Source organism: Beta vulgaris, chromosome 2 (assembly GCF_026745355.1).
Source record: "Beta vulgaris subsp. vulgaris cultivar EL10 chromosome 2, EL10.2, whole genome shotgun sequence".
NCBI lineage: Eukaryota > Viridiplantae > Streptophyta > Magnoliopsida > Caryophyllales > Amaranthaceae > Beta > Beta vulgaris.
In genome coordinates this window covers 55947164-55955722 of record NC_079203.1, presented here as the reverse complement: position 1 = coordinate 55955722, position 8559 = coordinate 55947164, and the positions used below count along the sequence as shown (strand labels likewise).

At 32.0% G+C, this 8559-nt stretch overlaps 1 protein-coding gene across 1 annotated transcript; it reads left to right on the top strand.

Annotated features, from left to right (window-relative positions):
• Nucleotides 1-1180: 1180 nt before the first annotated feature.
• Nucleotides 1181-8204, top strand: LOC104903279 (jasmonate-induced oxygenase 3). Its single transcript, XM_010691297.4, has 3 exons — nt 1181-1869; nt 3664-3994; nt 7815-8204. The coding sequence occupies exons 1-3, from the start codon at nt 1379-1381 to the stop codon at nt 8061-8063; spliced, it is 1071 nt and encodes a 356-aa protein (XP_010689599.1). The 5' UTR covers nt 1181-1378; the 3' UTR covers nt 8064-8204.
• Nucleotides 8205-8559: the final 355 nt, after the last annotated feature.

Sequence of the window (8559 nt, the reverse complement as noted above, 5' to 3'; positions counted from 1 at the left end):
AATAAACAGATGGAGTATAATGATTTGTAATTAACTCACCTCACCACTCTTCTTAAACTATGTGCCAAAAAAAGGGTAAAAGGTAGTATAACAATATGTTAGTAAAATATCAAAATGCAATTCTACCCAACAAAGTAGAAGTTTGAGAATGAGAATTAGGAGATAGACAAACTAGTGAAAGGGCTTCGAAGCCTTCGATTTTCATGAGGAGTATGATTAGGGTGGAGAATGACAAACTATATAATTGGGATAATAACTCTAAAACCGTACGGTATTCATTTCGTATATCCGATCCGAAAATAATGGATCTGGAAATGCAATTCGATTTTGGCCCGAAAAAAAATTTAAATCAAATATATCAGAAATTTTGGATCGAACCCGATATTCAAAAATTGGAAATTTTAAATTTTCGAACGAAAAATTCATAAAAAAAGTTTCGGATCAGATCATTGAATATCCCGCCTTGAAACATATATTTAGGATTGGATACCCGAAAAACTGAAAAACTTCAACTTTTCGAATATCCGAAAATGAAAATTATTCGCGATTTGTACCTGATATGAAAATCTACGGATATTCGATACGAAATATTCGAAAACTAAAAAATCGGATCGAATATCCGAAAAAAACAAATCATAACGACCGAATCACATATTTATAAACGCTCCTATCTGAAAGAGCGAAACTCAAACAGGCCTTACTTAAACCTATTAACTTATGGCACACACAAGAAAAAAGAGTTGAAGAAGTTTGATTTATATATTAATAACTTAATCTTTCAACAAAGTCTCTATTATGACAAGACCATTAGTAATATAAAAGTTAATTAAGTTCTAAGTCAATTACAATAAAAAAAATCACAAAGAGGAAAGAAGATGAATGAAAAGAGAAATGATATGTTAGCCAATGCATGTGTTGTGTGTTATGGGTTGTGTGCTAGAGTACTAAATGTTAATATTGCCATCTTTATCCTTGTGTCGGCCTGTCATCCTCAAGTAAAGACACCCCCACAAGCACATCCTAACCCCAAGTCTTTTTCTTAGTTAGTAGGCAGTACTGCTTTTATCACACACTCACTAACTCGCACGTTTTTTATTACCTATCACGCAATTTAGCCCACGTTCCTCTTCATAATAGCTTTTTCTCTTCTTCTTTTTTTTCAATATCTCATCATTTCTTTCCTTAGTTTCTCTCTCCTCTTTTAACCTTCCTTTGACTCTTTCTCTCTCAAACCCCTATAAAATCCCTAACTCAATCCCCTCAATTTTACTTCCATCTTCATACACTAAACTAGAAGAAAAAACAAGCAAGTTATATAAGAGAGAACTTATTTTGATAACATAAAGAGGAAGAAAAAAACACATATACACAAATCATTATGAATTGTGTACAAGAGTGGCCTGAGCCCATAGTTCGAGTCCAATCCTTATCTGATAGCGGGTCTATCATGATACCAGACCGCTATGTCAGGCCACTGACAGAGCGGCCTGTGATAGACCCCTTAGACGAGGTTAATATCCCCATGATTGACCTGTCAGGCCTCTTTTCTAGTGACCCGGACCTAGTCCGGGTCACTAGAGAACAAGTAGGTGAGGCCTGCAGGGAATGGGGATTTTTTCAAGCTGTCAATCACGGGGTCTACCCTGACCTCATGGATCACGCGCGCCAAACTTGGCGCGAATTCTTCCACCAACCCATGGAAGAGAAACAAAAACATGCTAACGATCCTAAAACTTATGAAGGGTATGGGAGTAGACTTGGGGTTCAAAAAGGTGCTGTTCTTGATTGGAGTGATTACTATTTCCTCCATTATCTTCCTTCTAATTTGAAGGATCATAGCAAATGGCCTGCTCAGCCTCCTCATCACAGGTACTCGTCACCTACTTTCTCCGTTCTGAAATAAATGAAACACTTCTCTCTTTTATGTTTGAGCAGAAGAAATTTTATTTTATAAAATAAGGAGAGGTTTGATTAGTTGTAAATATTATATATATATATATATATATATACACACGCGTTCTTGAAAAACTCAAAAAAATTAATTATGTAAAAGTGGTACTGGGTTCAGAGTACGAATGAAATTTATAAAAGGTGAGCCTAAGTGTGGCGCAAGTACATCCAAAATAAACCATGAGATTTTGTTATAAAAGACAATGTCGAAGAATTGAATTTGAAGTAAAGGCAAAATTTATTATCAATGTTACATTAAATTCAGGTTCAGAACAATGACGTGTTTTATAAACGTGGTACCTAAAAAATAAGTTGAATAGAAAAAGCTAAAGAAGAGGATCTCATGATCTTCTTTAGCTATAAAGTAGGTCTACTTTACTTTTTCAAATTTATCGATTCCAAATCTCGGATACTATTTTTATAAGACTTTATCAACTATGATATGGTAGTAATAAGGTTAATTTTTTTTCTCCCACTTTTAGTTACCAGGTGTTCATTATTGTTTGATCGATTCAAGTTGTTCCCTTTTTCGTGACACTTTCGCTAACTTGATTTTGGTAATATTATTATATATCAATCATATTAGAGATTGCCATAAAAAGTAAAAAGATCTAAAAGAAGTATCTAGGAAAACTTGGAAAGTTTTGTTTGGTTAGAAAGTGTTAATGCTACTTATTCTATATTTTTATCAAAATTGTTTTGCACTCCAAAGTCAAAGTTAAATCTTATATACCAATACAACGATTACATTGCATAACATTGAACGAAAATAAATGAACATTATTAGCACAAGACTGATCATTTCCATGTAAATAACATTGCATAAGAATCGCTATCATAATCTTTTCATTACAATATACTCCCTTCAATCTTTATTAATTTACCCGTTTTTATAAACGGAGGAAGTACTACCCCATATATTTATAATCGGCGTGTTACTATAATATGAAAATTGGTACAAAAGACAAAGTATAATAAGGGTTTATTATCGTCAAGCTTCAGCTGTGATTAAGGATATATCAACTACATGCTAATTGAGTTTGACATGCTGCTTTGTAGATTTTTCATGATTATATATATTGGTCCTCAATATTTCACTTTTAATGATATTCTTATATATAGTACTTATAATGGATACATGTGGTACTATATTATTGAATCTTTGTCATCATTCAAGTTGCTCAACTTACCCGTCAAAAAAAAAAAAAAAGTTGCTCAACTTAGAAACTTTTGTTTGTAAAATAAGAGCCACACTTTGTGCTTTCTGAAGTGTCATCCAACATGAATAAAATCACATGATCTCTATAGTAAGCACTAAAGAAAGAGTTATCACTTAATCTTGATTATCACTTTATATAGATTTTGCGTGTACGAGGTTAGCTCATTAATATCTTTAAGCTAATCATAGAATTCCTATACTAATACTCCCTCTGTTCAAAATATAAGGAGCGTATGATGTTCGAGGTCGAATTTTGACCGTTAGTTACTCTCAATTCATGTTAATATAATTTTTTTTTAAAATAATGTTATTATAGTATTTTTCAAGACGAATCTAACGGTATAGTTTTTATAATTTTTATTTATCATATTATGAGATATTTGTGGTCAAAGTAAATTTCTGTAAAGCGTGAATGTCTTATATTTTGAAACACAGGGAGTAGTTGTTTTACCCTAAATTGTAAAATTTAATTATATGTAATATGTAACTTGCAGGGAGGTGGTTGAGGAATATTTACAAGAAGTGGTGAAATTAGGTCAAAGATTAATGAAGGTTTTCTCGGCTAATCTTGGATTAGAGGAGGATTATCTTCAAAATGCATTTGGAGGAGAGGAAAATGGAGCTTGTTTAAGGGTGAATTTTTATCCAAAATGCCCACAACCTGACTTGACCCTTGGACTATCCTCTCATTCGGATCCGGGTGGGTTAACCATTTTGCTGCCGGATCACGATGTACCGGGTCTTCAAGTCCGTAGAAATGACAAATGGATAACCGTCAAACCTGCTAAACATGCGTTCATCATCAATATTGGCGACCAGATTCAGGTACCTACCTACCACAACCCGTTTTTCGCGTAAATGAGCGACTAAGCATAATGATATATATATACACGATCTCAAATCTCGATAATCAGTTAACCATCCTTACAAGACTTTACCCACAAGTATTCATTATATCACACTTCACTATAACACACTTTTATTCTATCTAAGATTAGTCAATCATTCACTTCAAAAAAATTACTCAATCATTTGATTCTAATAGACTTTGTCCATTTATTTTAAAATTATTGACAAGATTTTCTTAGTTGTTTGTCTTGTTCATTCTTCCTAGCTTTTTTTAAACTATATTTTCATCTCATCAGCATATTTTATGGCAATCTCATGTATTAATATAGTTCTATATTTTAGCTTTAAAGCGTGGATTATGGTAGTAGTTAATCTTGCACCACATTGCTAACTAATCCGTTTTGACTTGGATATTTTTTTGATTTTTTGTTGTATGAATTGGGTGTTTATGATTGGTTGTTTATGATTGGGTCTATATAATTGAATGCCACTAAAATATCGCGAACTTAGTCAAAAGAACATATTTGTAAAACGTGACATTTTGTGTTTATTTTTCTTTATTCCTTTTATATTAATTATTTGCCTTTTTTTTTACGGGAACTTTATTATTTGCTTTAAATGAATGCCAACTTCCAAAAATGTTGTTCATACCCCTTCTTCGTCTATTATATTTACAAAAGTGGTACCACATTCTTCAAGGATATTATCACAAAAAGAACATTCTTCAAAGATATGTGCAAGTTATAAATGTTAATTATTAAATCCGTACTTAGAATTAGTCCAACAATATATTTGTAACAAACAAATAACTAGAGGTGCCAAAAACCAAGGATGTTTTGGTTTAGTGGTTAAGATTGAGGTGCTGTGAACGATAGATAGGTCACATGTTCGAATCCCCCTCCCCTTTTTTGTACTGCCTTTGTGGCTCATATGGATAAAAAAAAGGTGCCAAAAGTTTGTTTGGTTCGAGTAAATTTTGTACCGCGATGGGTCGTTTAGTCTAGATTCAAACAAATTTTAGACGTTTAGAATATGATCATTATCGAGTTTATGAAAATTAATCATGATTAATACACTAATTCTTAATAGGTTAGAAGTTAGACAAGTACATGTAATTTTAATGAAGTATACAAAGTGGACTACTAATCAATCATAAAAAATGAGAAACTTACGGGCACATGCTAAGAAATTATTGATTATCAAGCATAATACCCTAAACTGTTGTAAAGTCAATTAAGAGTGGCTTATCGGTTAGCATTATATTAAGCGATGCACTGTATGTGAAGTTTTTGTAGGATTATATACTCCTAATAATAATCCATAGTTTCTCTTTTTGTTTGAATCTTATTCTGTTGTTCCTTAATTCGATCATGTAACTAGGAATATAAGTAGACATATAAATGTCTTATAGAATTGGAACGTGGAATCTAAGTAGACATGATCACATGAAGCATCTTTTCAAAATGAAAGATGTGGAATGTTCTTCCTATCATTGCTGGTTGAGACGATAATACGTGTACTAAATCTATAGGAGTATTATTGGACTTTCCGCTCTAGCAACAAACGAAATTCAAATTTCGTTAAAGATGATATAGTACTCTCTCCGTTAGGGTGTGCAAAAATATCCGATTCGAAATATCCGATCCGAAAATCCGTCGATCCGATCCGAAATTTCGAATATCCGATCCGATTTTAAGATTTCGGATATTTCGGATCGGGTACCCGGAAAAAATTTCGGATTTTCAGATCGGATACGGATCGGGATTTTTCAAAAAATTCAACTAACCCGATCCGAAAATCTGGTGATCCGATCCGAAAACTCGGCGATCCGATCCGAAATTTTCGGATCGGATTTGGATCGCAATTTCCCCGATCCGAAATTTTCGGATCGGATCCGATCCGATATCCGACTTTGAACACCCCTACTTTCCGTCTCATAATATAGTGTTTTTTTTTTGTGGTCAAATTTTAAAACCTTTAATTAAATATTTTCATTTGTATATATAAAAAAAACATATTCATGTGTGATCTTGCTAGATTCGTCTCAATGTGTAGTTTTATAATATTAATTTTTTATATTTTTTATTAATAAGGAATTGAAGGTCAAATGTTTATCTTGGAAACCGTGTAAAAAAGAAACAAGCACTATATTATGAAACGAAGAGAGTATTAGTATTAATATTAATTGAACTTCTTAAGCTATCTTAGCTAACTATAAAAGTAGAATATTGTAAACAAGACTCCATCTCACGTGTTAAATAATCTATGTATTTTTTTTTTCTTTTAGCTTCTTGCTCTTAAAAAGGTACCTATATAAAGCAATTATACCACTAATCTTATTTAATTTGGATGTGAGAAAAAGATGAGAAAAAATGTTGGACTAAACTTCCAACATTTAGGTTACAATATAAAATACTTGCAATAAAAGGTATATAATAGAGAAAAAGATACCCTAATGTGATGCATAACATTTTGGTGAAAATCACTTATTTTAAAAACAAAAATTATTAAAAGAGACGGTCAATTTAAATATAAAAGTAGACCTAGTTACTAAATGTATTAAACTAGTCATCGAAAGAAATTAATCTTTTTAATATTTGACTAATTTTCTTTTTAATATTAGGCCTACTATTACATAATTTTAATTTAAAAGTAGACGATTTTTTACTTAACAAATTCTTTCAAAAATAAACAGATTTCAAAAGTGTGAAGTAGGTGAGACGTCCAATCACTCCTTGTTGGCCCATATCCTGCGTACCCCAAAGTCCATTCCATGTGCCCAAAATTTCTCAAGTCACCCATTATAATTTATAAATACTGACAAATACTACAATTTATTAGGATGATGATATTCATATACTCCCTCCGTCCCATAATATAAGTCTTGATTCTATTTTTATGCGGGAATTAAGGTAAAGTGGAATATTGTTTTATTTTGGATAAAAATATTCATTTTTATTGGGTAACACTTACATTATTATATCTTTGTAACAAAAAATAAAAACTGAACATTAATGTTGCATAGTTTAATGTGTAGAGGAGTTTAATAGGGTAGAAGATTCCAATTTGTCATTAATTATAGTGCATTGGAAGCTGAAATTATGAGGGCATTTTGAGAATAAAATAATTTTCATGAGGGTATTTTGGGCATAATTATTGATTGAAAATAGAAATAGGACTTATATTTTGGGACACTCTATAAGGAAACAGGACTTATATTATGGAACGGAGGGAGTAGTACTTTTGATTATATAAACATCAAATATGAAACGTGCATAAACAAGACTACAAGTGTTGCAAATTGAACTTCCATTAGTCCTAATCGCCTTTCAATTTGGGTTGTACCAGTTGGCAAATGGCAACCTTATCAAGTTATCTGGCCTATTTTTCCACTGAACAAGACAACTGAATGTATATATGCTTTCAAATCCCATCTTATCATTGATTGCCAAACGCGAAATCCTTTTTTTTTTAGACCCGTTCACATAAACGCATTACTTTCAATGTTTATTTGTATTCAAATTAGTACTTCATCCGTTCTATTTTGAATGAAATATTGGGTAAAATGACACTATTTATTGATTAATTTCCACCTCGATCATAATGTTAGGGGTTCAAATTCCATCCAGTAAGGGGAATTTGAAGGAAGATTTTCCTTATCATTCCCCCCTCTTTCATAGAACCTCTAGATTGGATCATATACGAGGACAACCCAGAATTATTCATCTCATTAACCCAAATGCTTTATCACTAATGGTATATGAACACTAACAAATTGTTTGTTTTATTGATTTAGGTGTTAAGCAATGCAGCGTACAAAAGCGTGGAGCATAGGGTAATTGTAAACCCTAATATAGAGAGACTTTCACTGGCTTTCTTCTTTAATCCAAGGGGTGAATTATTAATTGAACCAGCCAAGAAACTTGTAACTCCTGAGAATCCTGCATTGTATCCGCCTATGACTTTTAATGAATATAGGCTTTACATTAGGTTAAAGGGTCCTCAAGGAAAGTCTCAAGTGGAGTCCTTGAAATCTCCTAGATAATATTAAGCCATTATAATGTTTGTCTATGTAATGAGTTTATTGTGTATGTATACACCTTTTTCAAGGTTTTCCTTCATTTCTATCAAATGTAATTCCTGCAAATTAATAATTTTGTCATAAGTAGTCTTTGTCATTACTTTATCTCAACTTGTATAACGTCTTAAATTAGCTTTAATTGAATCATCTGGTCATTATATGTCAATTTGCTGCTAATTTTAGGTATAGAAATATAATACAAAAACAACCATTAAGAAAAGCTTAGAATTCTTAAAAATATATTTCTCAATAACTAATTAAGAAATACATTCGTAAATAACCTAACCGTCATCACCACCGTTAATTCTCAATCGGCAAACACCAAATGAAACCTCAGCCCACCAGTTTCTAGATTCTCGTCTGTCTACGAATTTGAGAATTCTCTTCTTCAATTATCGCTCTTTCTTCTCGTTCTTGAAATTCGAGCAAAACATTTGCGTGAAAATCGAATAGTTAATGA

Bases quoted from the DNA above. Each gene is read 5' to 3' on its own strand.
- LOC104903279 (XM_010691297.4), top strand. From the start codon at position 1,379: ATGAATTGTGTACAAGAGTGGCCTGAGCCCATAGTTCGAGTCCAATCC. The intron at 1,870-3,663 runs GTACTCGTCACC...TGTAACTTGCAG, and splicing joins GCTCAGCCTCCTCATCACAG to GGAGGTGGTTGAGGAATATT. The intron at 3,995-7,814 runs GTACCTACCTAC...TTATTGATTTAG, and splicing joins ATATTGGCGACCAGATTCAG to GTGTTAAGCAATGCAGCGTA.